Genomic DNA, 14,074 nt, shown 5'->3' with positions numbered 1-14,074 from the left:
AGCGCCGCGCGGGCCGGAAGCGGCGCGCGCCGGTGCGCAGGCGCGGTGAGGTAAGGCCCCGCCCCCGGCACCTCCGTACCGGCGTTTGCCACAGTTTATTGACAGTAAACTCGGTGGACAGGCCCGGAAGACGGCGGGGGGTGACTGCAGCCGGGGTACACGTGAGGGACGGCCAGGAGCCCCGGAGCTCGCCCGCGGCCCGGATACGGCGACACCGCGACACGGCAGGGCGGCGGGCCCGGCGGCAACAAGCGCGTACAGAAACGTGCTCGAAGTCACTGAGAGGGGCCTGCGGCGCCGGGCCTGGCCTCCCGGTGGGGCACTGCTGGCCCGGGGCGGCGTGTGCTCCGGAGCGCGGCGGCAGCGGCCCCGCCACCCGGCCCCCGCCCGGCAGCTCCCACGGCAGCGGCCACACCGCCTTCCTCCCGGCACCGGGAACAGCGGCGCCGGAGCGTCGGGATCACAGCGCCTTGGCGGTTTACAGATCTCTTGCAAAAAAACCGGTTATTTGCACCAAAAAAGTTTATTTATATCTCTCTCACATTTTAAGTAAAATATCTGCTTTTACCAAAATAGGATATACAGGCACATGGCTGTAAAATAACTTTCAACCAATTCACTATAAAATTACTTTGGGTAATAAATAATCTGATTCTCAGGCAGAGCCCTCGGGGCCTGCGCCCCAGCCCTGGCGCCTCCCGCCTGCTCCCCGCATCCCTCCCGCCAGCACAGAACAACTTGTGCTTCCCAGCCTCCCAAGGCCAAATCCTGCTCCTGAACCAGGCACCGACAACTGACAGTGGTGACAAACACATGCCGAAAGGAACCTGCTAAGTCAGTAGGGCAGACACGACAGGGTTTCACCCTGGCAGGAACCGCTGCTGGTGGTGGACCTGGTAAGATCCGCACTGCTCAGGGGCTCCTCCGGGCCAGCAAAGTGCAGTGAAATCTGCTCTCAACCCAGATGAAACCAGGCTCTTTCAGCTGGGATAGTCAATACGAATTCAGAGATGGTCCTTAATCCCCCAAAAGATTTGTCAGATTCTGAAATCTTGAACTTAATCTCTGTCTTGACAGAGCAATGGTTTGGAGGGGGCAGGGCAAAAAGTTTACTTTCATTCCTAAATATAAAAGGAGAGACACATGTCCAATGCGTTCCTCCCCTGCTCTGTTTGTGGACATCCAGATGTTCAACACATTGGTCACAGAAACGGTATTGCTCTAAGAGTCAGAGATATTAAAAATGTAAGAGAGCCACCTCAGGAATGTTTAATCTCTCTGCTCTGGAGATCTTCACCCTTGTCCTCTGTGCCAGTATCCCTCACACAGAGGCTGACTGCAGCGACTCTAACGTTACCAAGTTGCACAAAGCAGCTTTCAGCTGTGTATTAGATTTACCCCCTGCGTAGTTCGTAACATTACCCTTGCTGTTACTGCCTGCAGAGCTCCGTCAGTCCCCGGGAGCTGCTGCAGCCACCACAGATCAGCTACTGACACGAAGCAGCCATTTCCCATGGAACGGGCTGGATTAAATGAGGGCTCTGCCACTGCTATCGTTGGTGGTCTGTAGTCAGAACAGTTGCTGAAGAATCTAACATCAATAAAGATTTTAAAAGAAGCCTCAAGACAAAAAATTTGTTCAGACAGATTCCAAGCTTTTTAGCTTTCAAGAAAAAGCAGACTTGAAGCACAGCATGAAGTTACAGCACAAGGAAGGCAGCAGGGCAGGGGAGGTGCTTCACAATAGCATGCCAGGGACGAATCTCAGAGCTGCACTTCCATCCCGTCCTTGGAGAAGCCTGACCAAAGCTACTGAAGTTGTAGCTTTTGAAGATGATTATTCAAAGCCTAATTTCCTTTCTCCCCCATCTATTTCTTATGATCCTTAAAAGACATCTCTGCACATCTCCCTGGGGAATAGTCTTGAAGGGTTTAGTAAGTCACCACTTGACAGTTATTATTCTGATGAAATACCCAAATAAACTGTCCTGAAATTTCTCAAGAAAACACTCCAGGGATCAAGTCCAGTTTGCACAGCTCAGAGAAGTTAGTGCTCCATTTAGCTTGCGCATGAAGCAAAATGACACATCACATCCCAACAGTAATTAAAAACCAGAGCATTAAAGACTCATAACCCTGTATTCCCCTGTCATTGTTATTTTGAGAAGTCAAAGGCGAATAAACAGAAGACAACAGCAGTAACTTTGGCTAGATGTTCTCCAGCCAGTTTGAACGGGAATACAGAGGTGCCTACTGCGAGAGGAGGATTCGTTTGAACATACCACGTGCAGTAAGTAGGGAGCTTGGCAGCAGTAGTCCAGTAAGGACACATTCAGTCCAGTTCACATTCTTTTCTCGATGTATTACATACACAATTTACCGCTTGAATTCAGTATTGCCTGGTGGTGGCAAGTCATCTCTGCTAACATAAGCAATAAAGATATATGGAGAAAGGGAAAGCGAGACAAGAGGGGAGGCATTAGGCCTGAGAAGAAAAGGAATTTGCTCTCTTCTCACTTAAAAATGGTTCAGTCTTTGCTTCACTTCCACACTGAGGACTGCTAGATACATAAACCGAATTGTTCTTCAATACATACAAGCATACATCAAGAAGGTACCTACGACCACAGCACACAGTAGCACAAGTTTAGAATGACTTAATAAGTTCAAACAAGACAAGCTTTTACTTGGAGGGGGAAATACCAGTATTTTCATCTTGAACGCAGTTGCTTTGGGTAGGAAGGGAGGGGGCTGGCTCAAAATCCAAGACCAGATACTCATCTCATCTACAGCTAGAGCAGACTGAGGGTATCAGCCTTCTGGTTACAAAGTACAATTTCATACTCCTACCCACAAAACAGGAGTTAAATCTTTATCTTCGCGTATCCCTACCAGCAGCATACCTTCTGAACAAAAGGTCAGTAGGTAAGAAGAGAATGAGGGACCTCAAGAATGAATTTTTGACTTGGACAGTCATCGCTTGTAAGTTCAACCTCTGAACTAATTTTCATGGCCTTATATTCGCCTCCTACATTCTAGCTTCAGGTTTTTGTTTTATTTTTTTTACGTGCATTCTCCTCTGATTAGATCTACCTTGGTAACAAGCAAACAGAACCTCTTTTTAGGGCTGCAAAGTAGATTAGAAGCCTCACAGATCATAAGCAAGGACTCCTCGCTTCAGCCCAGCTAAAATGAAGACTGGGTCTGCCAAGGCTTTCCCAGTCAGTTAACAAGCAACGTCCCACAGAGGTTCTCCAGCCCACACTTATGGAATCACCATCACTGCTAAACTTAGAAGTAGCATACTCTTCTCCAGATAATATGGAACCAAAATGAGAATCGCTTGATCAAAGCAAAAGCTAAAACAAAACAAAAGCATTTGGATGAAAGGCAGTGAGCTGGGGAAAACTAAATTCCCTTTTCCATGCAAGTTGAACGCTGCATGTGGAAGGACAGCAGCAGCCAGGGTAACAGATAACCTGTCTCTTGACGCTGCATTAAAGGCTTTCTGTATATTCAGCTTCTACATGCAATCCCATATTTTAATAACTGAGGACCTCCTACCAGAAAGAAAGATCATCAGCTTCACAGTTAAGAATATATGAATCACTGTAATACATACAGGAGAACTCATTCCCCTGGCTAACTAAGGTCTCCTGTACCTGCAATCAATTGTGAGTGACTTGAAGGTCCAAGCATAAGGCCCTAGAAACAGCCAATCACAATGGCAGAAGAGCCATAACCTTTACTACAACCACAGATGGTCTGCAACACCTTGTGGAATGCACCCAAAATGGCGTATGTGTGTATATATAAATTTTGTATATAGACATTGTAGTGTTTCATTCTTTTTAATACATATACAAGTACCTATACATATATACATATTTACAATTTACACCAGCCAGTAGATGTATGCGTATTGTACATATACACACAAACGCCTAGAATACACATGCACACACACAAACACACACTCTTTAAAATGAACTCCACATCCCAGGTAATGAAGTCCTGCCATAGTCCAAAGAGCAGCACCAAGTGGTGGGGGGCTCAATATATACCAGCGCCAAGACTGCTTAGAACAAACACTAGCATTCATAGAATTTTTTACACTTGGGAAATTAAAGAATGGATGGCATAAGCTTCAGCCCAGCTACAAAGAACCTTCATGCAAACTTCCCACCTACACTCCAGCAATTCTTGCTGTTCCATACTGTGCTCTCCTCAGCTGAATGGGGTCCGCCAGTGCTGACCTGCTGCCCTTCACTATTCTGGCTGACTAGATCATATACTTTGTATGACGGCATTGCAAACAGGCCTACTGTGACACTATGGTAGTCACCAAGTTCTACATTTTTTCCACCTGAAAACAGAGGCATGGCTGGTGTTCAACATAGAAGCACTGATTAGACTCGTCCTTTCACTTCTTTTCTAGCAGCCCATGGGAGAGTGACAACAGACTTTTCCATTTAACAGTTTAAAATATTTTTGTTTCCTTCTCCTTGCTCACACCTTCGCTGTCAGGAGTTGCAAAAGGTCCTCTAGCTCTGCAAGGAAGGCAGTACAGTCCAAATGAGTCTGCAAGCACTTTTCCCAGCAGTCAGAATAAGCCTTTACAGAGGCTGCTGTACTCCTTAACATACCCAGACTCAGCATTATGGGCTGAGGGAGCCAGTAGCACTCCCACATGTAATTATGGCCCCTCAGTTTCACTGGTTCAAAGATAGGACTGAGATGCAATGGTGGGCATGCAAAAAATTTAACAGGGCTTTACGGTAGCACCCACTTTGTTTAACCTGCAAGAGGAGTGTCAGCATCTCTCTTAGGGCACTGGGATCCATCGCAGATGGGTCAGATAAAGGGCTTATATTCAGCACCCTATGGGACATTCTTTCAGCTCCTGTCAGGGACTGGTAACACTGTGGGAGCCACACATTCCATCCACACACAGAAAGGAGGGATAACACTAGCTGCAAATGTAAGAATTTCTATCTGGTACCTCAAAATTAAGAACACCCCCTCCTCCTGGAAAATTGCGGCAGCAATACAAATGGCAAGATGACCCATATTACAGCGAGAGATGGCGGCTAGCTTTCTTAGCTGTGTAATTTGTTAATCTGCTAACCGTCTGCCCAATCAGGCAGAGTGGAAATTGTGTCCTTGGCCAACAGTACAAATTTCTTACATAAAATCGCTGCATTCAATTTATAGGGAGCATTAAGTATCTTTACAAGTTCACTTCAAACCCACTGCTCCAAATGCAACTTCATTGTCCACAGTTTTGTCTACTCACTTGCCTAAGACTGAAAAAATATATTTGTTATGAAGGACTCTGTTTTATTGCTATTGTTGGTTTGTACTGTGTGGTTCCATCCTTACCATTTAAAATCCAGACTCTTTGGGGATAAAATACTGTTTTTCTATTGATTTTTTCCAATTTCTTAAAATTGTATAAAAATAAAGGATTTCCACAAATGTGGGCTAAAGGTAACCAATAGTACTTCTATGCTTAGGATCAGCTGCTGGAAATGTGGTTGCTAGCCACAAGACCAGAAATAAACCTCTAGTGATTCTTTACCATTTAAAAGACATGAAAACCTCTGCTTATAAAATTGACCCCATACAGAATGGAACAGCTAAACTAACAGCTGTTTATTATTACTTTTTAAAATAACGGTCCTAAATTTAAAAATAAAATCAAGTACTTCCTTTTATGATTTTCACATTATAAAACTGCACCATTCAAAATCTGTGGCCAGAGAATCCCCTTTGCAGTAAGACAGTTTCTTTTAATAGTCATCGAGGGTGTTTTCCAGGAAAACATTCCTAACATCCAGTATGGAAGCCAGCTCCAAAATGTGCTTTTGGAGGTGAGGGTTCTCCACCGTTTCATCTCGTGGCAGCTGAGGATAAGATTCTGGATAATTTCGAGTCTCCTGCTAGATGACAGTGAAAACAAAGAGCATCAGACATTAATTTATTTTTTACACTCTTTATGAAGAAGACTGCAAAAGGCCAATTTCACCTAAGAGGTACCCTAATCCATTTAGCATGCCACATAGATTGAAAATATTCTAGCATTTTCAGTTTTCTCTTTCATTTTTTGACTCAGAGATGGTCATAGTGGCAATAAAAACGCCCGTTCATCTAAGATGGGTAATAATAGCAAAAAACCAGGAAAAACACAAAAAAATAGATAAAAAGACTTCACATATACCTACCTGATAGGCTGGAGTTGATTTCTTGAAATTACAGACATGTAAGCATCTCCAGTGGGAGATTCATCTCATCCTAAAACAAATATCTAAGACACTGGGGGCAAATCCCTCCCCACTAACAGAAGACCTGCTTCTTTTCCCTGACACCAGAGAAGCCTAGGTAGCTAACTTAGGTTTGGAAAGCTACTAGATGTCTGCAGTTAGACAAGGTGAATACTGTACCTTTCTGTGCTTCAACTGTCATTTTTTTCTGTGGTGTTTAAAATGGAGCAGGCCGTTTATATGCCAGTGCTCACATATATAAAATGGTGTAGATCCAGAAGCCTACTTCATTGTTGGCACAGCATTAACCAACAGGGAGGGAAAATAACCATTTTCCTGTTTAACTTATTCATTTACACTTCAAAGACCTTTCAAAATCCATTCACACTAGAATACTTGCAGCAGTAACGTTCCACTCCTCCCCACTTCCTCTTACATTCTTGTTCTACACCTTTTTAGTTGTGTAGAAATAATAATCTTGAATTAAGAGGAATTTTTCTAGCTGACAAGGCTGTTCAGGGTGACATAAATGAATTAGAGCGTGTCTGCTACTTATGTAGAGGAATAAGGCTTCAGCAAGTCAAAGGCTTCATATGCCTTTGGAGAGATACAAAGGCACAGATTCAATACAAGCGGTAGGCATTAGCATGTGAGCATCAGTTATCTTCCTGAAGTCACAGTGATATGCTTAGCCCTAAAACCCTTCCATCCCGAGGCACTGCAGTTCTGTATGCACTGGATTGTCGTTCTCACAAAGGGATAGATAACCCTGCATACCCGGAAAATTTTGTGCATCCTCATAGTAGCGGAACAGAAGATAAATCTTGTTAGAAGCAAGCGAAGGAATTCATCCCCAAAAAACTGAAGAAAGGACTGATCTGTAGTGAAGGCAAAGAAAACTCAGTTTAGAGAGGCCTAATAAATAAATAAATAAACAAACAAACACATTTTTAAAAAATCAACTTAGGGGAAACAGCTATGAATTCCTGTGCATTCCCCTTATTCACTATTCTGTCCCTTGGAAAGGCTGAGCAAGAAACCCCAGCATCTGCTGAAGTAGCATGCTAAGGTTCAGTTGTGTATTAGTAGGCACGTACCTATGGATCGGGAGTGGGTCAGCAGCTGGGCAATATCTCGGTTGATTTTTCTAAGGTAATCTTGACACTTCTCCCACAATCCTCTGCGCATGCTTGATAATCCAGAGACAAATAGGAATGCCATTAAAGGATTGTTCAGAAAGAGTGTGAAGAGGCTACCCCGCTGAGACTGATCTAAAAAAAAAAAAAAATTAAAAAAAAAAAAATCAATAGACAAGGAGATACATTTGGCACATGAAGCCAAAAAAGCTGTCCCTGCCACGGAATGAAGTTGCTCACCCACTAAATTCTGTAACAGAGGAACTACTCCTTTGTGTTAGTTACATCTTCTCTCCTCTTTTGGCAGATCTGTTCTCAAGATGATGCACTGACTAGCAATAAAGGCTTACCGGAGATGTGCATTAACACCAAGAGAAATGAGATTTTCTTGTGAATTTTGGGAGGCCTGTCTTCATTTTGAGCATAAAACTTGAACACAAAAACCGTAACTGAAACAACTGGTAGAAGATACTGGTTATAAATCCTAAAGAGGAGTATTAAACAAGGACATTCTTATTCCATTAAAAAAGACCAGGCAGTTGAACCTATACACCACAACCCCCAAGTCTACACAGTTGCCCTTTTGTTGGGCACCACAATATCCTAAAGCCTAATTACTCCATGATACACAGCATCCAAGATTCATCTTAGTCAACTGAGAAGTCAAAAAGAAAGGCAATACCCATACGATCATGTGCCCAAACAGTAAGGCCACTTCCTTATCAGCCTGGATTTCTGACTTGTTTTGGTGCATTTTTTTTTCAGGACTTGGGCACACAGCATGGATGGTACAATGCCACACTGACGCAGGGGCTCAGCTACGAAGTCTCTGCACAGGCTGTAGTGTAGTGTAACACCCCTCAGAACTACAGCAAGACCTTCCTGATTGGTCCACGAACACAATATAAACATCCAGTATTTTATAAAGTTAGTTCTACTTTCCAGAGTTTCTGCTTAAAGAGGATTCATTATTACCGTACTTGTCTTCTACGTCACTTTCAGCTAAATAACAGGAAGTTTCAAAACAAATTAGAAGCTTCAGCTTCTTGCACATTCTCTCATGATACTTGCATAACATCACTTTGTGTGGCTTAAGCTAGAGCTTTGTACTTGTCTTGTGATGGATAATAACCCTAACATGGCAAATTCCAATGAGAAAGTCTGGAACTATTTATATTTTATAGTAGTCACAAGGACCGAGGAACATCTTTCGTTCCCTGTTCCTACTACAAAAGCACGTTCCCAAGGCATACAAAGCCAATGGTTTTCCTTAACTTACCCTCCAAAATCAGAACAAGATGAGAAGGTTTTGCTCTACACCCTGCATTTAAAAGCCGATACCTTCACTGACTCTGCTCACTTTCTGGGACTAATAAAGCTACCTAAAGTCATCATCATCATCACCATCACCCCAGCACTGGGCTGGCAATTTTCTGGGTCTCCATGTAGAACAACTTTGCCTTCTAGCACTTGTTGAAGCTACTCGTAGAAATATCATCATTAGAATAAATTACTGGCCATAAACCGTAACTGAAGTTTATCACACTACTTCAGGGAACATTAATCTGATTTAGGGATTGCATAGCGATGAAAAGCTATCTCTTCCTGAAGAATCAAAGTTATATTCTTTTAGGATAGATATATGATGCAACTACAGCTTGTTAGGAAATGCAGTATTACACATACCTTGTAATGCTTTTGGATATGCTGTTGGAGAAAGCAAGCACACCAATGGTTGTCCAAATAAGTTTGTGAAATTCTGTAACAGATAAGAATTTTGAAGTATTGATGGTCACTTCGCTTGCTTTTGAATATTCAGCAGGTTAAGGGTACAAACAAAGACTATTAATGACAGAGAACACACTAATGCCCATCACACAGCTCAGCATTGGCAGTAAGCCTGACAAGTTGACTTACTTATAGATCACAGCACAGAAGGAATATAACCCATTATATTTTAAAGGAATTATAATTCTCTCATTTCACTGCTACTGATAGCACACTAATTCCATGGAGATGTGGCTTTCAGTAGTAATACATTACTTGAGGAAAAAAAAATCATGTTCTGCAGTAAAATTGAAAGCTATTGGTTTTCAGGTCAAAAAAGATTTAGCATCTTTCCTCAATACCAGCTGAACTATCCAGTCAAAGTGATTCCTTTCCCTTTTTCTTTCTAGCAGGAGGAACTACTTCTGATGAGAAGAGCCCAGTGGACAGAAGTTTCAAGATAAATTTACTTTAAAGCAAGTATGTCATAATCTTAACATCTACTATACTGAACCCTCATTTTACAATACTCATTCCATGCACTTTCCACCAGCACCTTAAAGATTGCCTAAGTGTCCTGCTGCATAAGAATTTCTCCAGAAACCTCAAATACCACTATTGTCCAGTTTTACCAACATTTACCTGGTAACAGTCCTACTGTGTATCTGTCTGGCGGGTACAGCGATTCAAAAAGTCATCTACACAACCTCATTAGCTGTCATATGTCTCACCAAAACAGCTTTCTTAAAACTGAAGGATTGCAAAGCCATAGAAAATGTAAAGGATCATATATCTGCATCCCATCAGAGCACATGAGTGCAACACACATGTCTGCAGGTTGTATTCTTACAATTTGGCAGGTTACAAACGTGAGGTATACATCACCAGAAGTATTTGCTTGTGTAGAATCATCAAAAAGCTAATTTTTTAATTCCTTCTGGCTTCTGCTTAATTCCAATGGAACCGTCCCTTCCAGGCAGTATATTTCAATTAAATTAGTTTCACTGAATTTATTTAATCTAAATCTGCTAAATAATAGAGACTGTAATCTAGTCTAATCAAAATAAAACATCTCCCATATCTGACAGTGCTGACTAGTCCTAAAACCCCTTCTATTTCATTAAGAGCCCATGGGAGATTTATAATGCTAGATCCTAAGGTTTGGTCTTTAATGAAGAACAAAGACTATTACCACAAAGACACTAACTGCAGGCCAGACCAGTAATTAGTAAAACTGTACCATAAAGAAACATTTAAATCTCCAGAAGTCACCCCAGACATCGCCAGTTTGAAATTAATACACACTGGCAGGTTACATGTGTTCAAGTAACATATATACTTAGTATTCATGAGCCGATTCACATGTTTAATTCTGTCTTGTACCACCCGGTTAGAGACCAAAGCACACTCTCCATCAGTAGAAATGACAATGCAATTAAACACAGCCTACAGCTATAAAGCCAAACCAAGGGTAACTCATATATCTCAGGAAAGGTATTACTCACTGACAGTATCTGAGATCATTCTGGACTCTGTCCCAGCAGAGGTTAAGTCAACATAGCTAGTAAGTCCTGCAAAGGGGAGAAACTACACTGTTTAGCACAGAACGCGCTCTTTGGAAGACAGCTCATGCCACTTGCTACATCTGAACTACAGATCCAGAAGGACCAGACTCTCAAGCTTCCGAGTAGCCATCTCAGCTCTTTCCCAGACACAAAGGCCTACCATAGCCCAAGCGAACACCAGGATTCACTCACCCACCACTTCTGCTCCTGATTTCCACAGAAAAGCACTGTGGGCACACACGTAGCCAAGGCACAGGAGCATGTCACAGCCATGGCTGGGAGCTGAGGACCATAAGGCACACCAGGAAAACCTATCCTGCACTCTAGATGTGGATAGTAGCTCCAGGTAAGGAGTGCCCTACTTTTCAGCACATGGCCAACTCCAAAAAAGGTGAAAACATATTTTTGTTTCAAAATTGACTGGTTTTTTTACTTTATTATTCAATTCAAGTTTCCCAACAGAAGCATTGCTGCTTTTTAAAATGCGTATCATATACATCTCCTTTCAAAAAAAGAACTATCCATCATCTCCAAAAGAACTCACTTCACATGTAAGCTTTACTAAGCTGAGTATTTACACCACATCACTGACAAGGCCTTGCATTCTTACTGGCCAGAGTTTTGTTTTGGTTTGGTTCTTAAGACTTTTCATTTGACCATAATCTCAGACAACCACAGCTGCAAAAAGATACTGATTTAAAAATATTATTTTATCCACGTATACAGTGGTAACCTTCAAGAACACAACCATCTATATTTAAATGGAAGTGTTAGAAAAAATTCACAGCTTTAAGTAGATATGCTCGATTTGCAGTTATCTTCCACTTCCAGCTAAATATATAGGGGTGGAAGCTATTCAAGCGCCGCTGATCTGACAAACTGGCAAGTCACTTCCTGGCAGGACTTTCAGTCATCACCAGCTAAGCCCTCCAGAGAAGGGGAGAGGATGAGAATGCATGCAGGAGAGCAGAAACTGGCTGTAGAAAAAGATGTGTGAGCAGTTGCTGTTACTGCCAGCGTTGCTAGCAGTGACATTTAAATGTCAGGATAGCTACTGTCCTATCAGAAAAGATCAGAGCAGTGATGTGGAAAAAAGTCAGTCCACTGACTTCAACTTCTCAGGCAGTTGCACAGAACCTCTTTGTTTGTGCCACTGCCTGAGTCTACAAAGCATCTCACAACACACCCAGAGGACAACCACAGGACAGCGCTATCAGTATAGTCTGGTGACAAGGAACCAAGCACGTAAGAACACTCAAAATGATGACAGACAGGAATTTACAAGGGCTAGAAAATACTGACATTGAGAGCTGTGCCATCTTCCTTCACCTGAAAACAAACAAAACACCTAAACCCATCCCCACACATTTATCTGCCTAGGTGCAGTAGACTGTTTTGAGTTTTCAAACACTGAATACATTTTTTTAAATAGGGGTCCATGCGCACACACACCCTCCCTTCTCTTTTTAGACTCCTCACAGTTGTACCCACACAATTCTGATCTGGGTTGGAATTCCTAGCAGCCACTTCCATAATCCTGCCCTGAAGTACTTCCAAAACTCACATTTCTATACTCCTTACAATACAGGCAGGGTTGGACTTCTCCCATGCCAGCTGCTCTGTGTGGTTAAGAGATGGAGCACTGGTGTATTTTACATTACTGATGGTCAGCTCACTGCAGAACAAGGACAAGAAACTAAATGGAGGTTAGTTTTTGCTTACTGTGCGCCCACAAAATCTGAAGAAAATTTAAATATCAAATTTAAATGCAATATAAAAAGCAAATTCTACCGTAAACACTTGAGTTATATTCTCATGAGAATTACAAATCTATGTGTGGGAATCAATCACCTCAAAAAGATCCTCTGCTCTAAGCTGTCCACAAAGCCCCAGTATGTCCAGAGCTGTATTTGAATTAAGGATCACCAGGAATCCCATACTCTCTCTTACAGGGCTGATCCACTTGACATCTTTCGGCAATTCTACCAGAGAAGAAGGCAAGGGGGAGGATACGACACCAAACCAAACCAAACCCAACCCACACTTTTTCACCTGAAACATACACTGGAATGAATGTCAGAAAAGAGCACAGGAAAGTAAGTCCCTACCAAATGCTTGTTTTCTCAGAAAGACAAGTAAATCATTCTACTAATTGTGCTTCCCTCCCTTTAAATGGGGAAGGGAATTTAATAAAAAGCAGATTTGCACTGAAATCTAGTGCGGTGCAGTTAAACGCAGTAGTATTTTAAAAGCCCTTTGAAATGCAATACAACACAATAAACCAAAAGCCCTACAGAGAGGCCAGATCATTATTTTGACTGTCAGGTAAAGGTTGCCTGGCTCAATAGAGAACTATTCTGAATCATACCGATCACTGATTTAGCACCTCTTGTTGGCCAACAAATGCCTTTAAAACAAATGACACAGACTATGGATAATGAACAAGGAACAAGTTCATCTGGCCACTAGACGTCCCTATTCCTCCTCTGAAATGCAGCTGCGAACGTTCACTTTTCTCACTGCACATAATGGAGCTATAAAAAGGAAGACATGAGGAAGTGGCACTTTCCCCAGATACAGCACATTCTTAATATCCCATTCATGAATGAATAAATGTAATGCTATCCAGATTCAGCTGGCAACTAAGACTGAAAACGCCTGCTTCTGTATTACCCGAATTGCAGATTCCCAAAGGTGATTTGGCATGGAGTAATTCTACTGTAAGTCCATAGCACCCTAGGAGGGAGGCTCATTGTCCAAGCATATACCACTCTACAGTAACACTGGATGCTAATTTGAGTCTTGTTATGTCCTTGGTTCAGATACTTTTCAGACACAGACACCCTGTGTTTTATAAGATCAGGCTCAATGCTTTGACTCCTTTCTGCTGCTTAAAAGCAACTGAGTGTTGGATGACTGGAAAAAAAAAAAAGCAGATTAGTTATCTCCCTCCCACATGCACACACACCAAGATTTGTCTTTGGTATATAACAAAAATAAACCTCCCACCAGAGACCTTGGAAATCTTGAACCTTTTTTCCCTCCAGGAGGATTTATTACTTTCCAATGAGCGGCTGTTCATGTGCTTCTCCTTCTTGTTCCTATTCATAGGATCAGATCCTGACTAGCATGCACAACCTCAAAAGAAAAGAAAGACTGAATACAAACTGTTTAAAAAAATTGCCTGTTAAAAGTGTAAGCTAACTAGGGGTTGACACTGTGTCCTATCACACAAGGAGCTGCCTTCAAGAGCCTTACCTTATAGGCAACACTGTTTGAAGAGTCCACAATGATAAACAGGGGCTTTCTTGTGAAAGGGTAGAGATCTCCAGGGTGAAGACTG

The 14,074-nt window shown here is 42.3% G+C and overlaps 1 protein-coding gene across 9 annotated transcripts in view; it reads right to left on the bottom strand.

Annotated features, from left to right (window-relative positions):
* Positions 1-481: 481 nt before the first annotated feature.
* SCAI (suppressor of cancer cell invasion) overlaps positions 482-14,074 on the bottom strand; it is a 48,594-nt gene continuing 35,001 nt past the window's right edge. For 5 of the 9 annotated variants that reach the window (XM_040605896.1, XM_040605897.1, XM_040605899.1 and 2 more), the window contains 5 exons: positions 13,990-14,071; positions 9,086-9,158; positions 7,361-7,534; positions 7,041-7,141; positions 484-5,942 (listed from right to left, as the gene is read on the bottom strand). In XM_040605896.1, the coding sequence (XP_040461830.1) occupies positions 5,793-5,942; positions 7,041-7,141; positions 7,361-7,534; positions 9,086-9,158; positions 13,990-14,071 (580 nt within the window). In that variant the 3' untranslated portion in view covers positions 484-5,792. Of the gene's footprint in view, positions 5,943-7,040; positions 7,142-7,360; positions 7,535-9,085; positions 9,159-13,989; positions 14,072-14,074 lie in introns of all 9 variants that reach the window. The other 4 variants (XM_040605894.1, XM_040605891.1, XM_040605895.1 and 1 more) reach the window with 2 other exon arrangements.

The sequence above is a fragment of the Falco naumanni genome, chromosome 9 (assembly GCF_017639655.2).
Source record: "Falco naumanni isolate bFalNau1 chromosome 9, bFalNau1.pat, whole genome shotgun sequence".
Classification (NCBI taxonomy): Eukaryota; Metazoa; Chordata; class Aves; order Falconiformes; family Falconidae; genus Falco; species Falco naumanni.
Note: the sequence above shows the minus strand (reverse complement) of the source record. Positions and strands in the feature narration are given on the sequence as shown.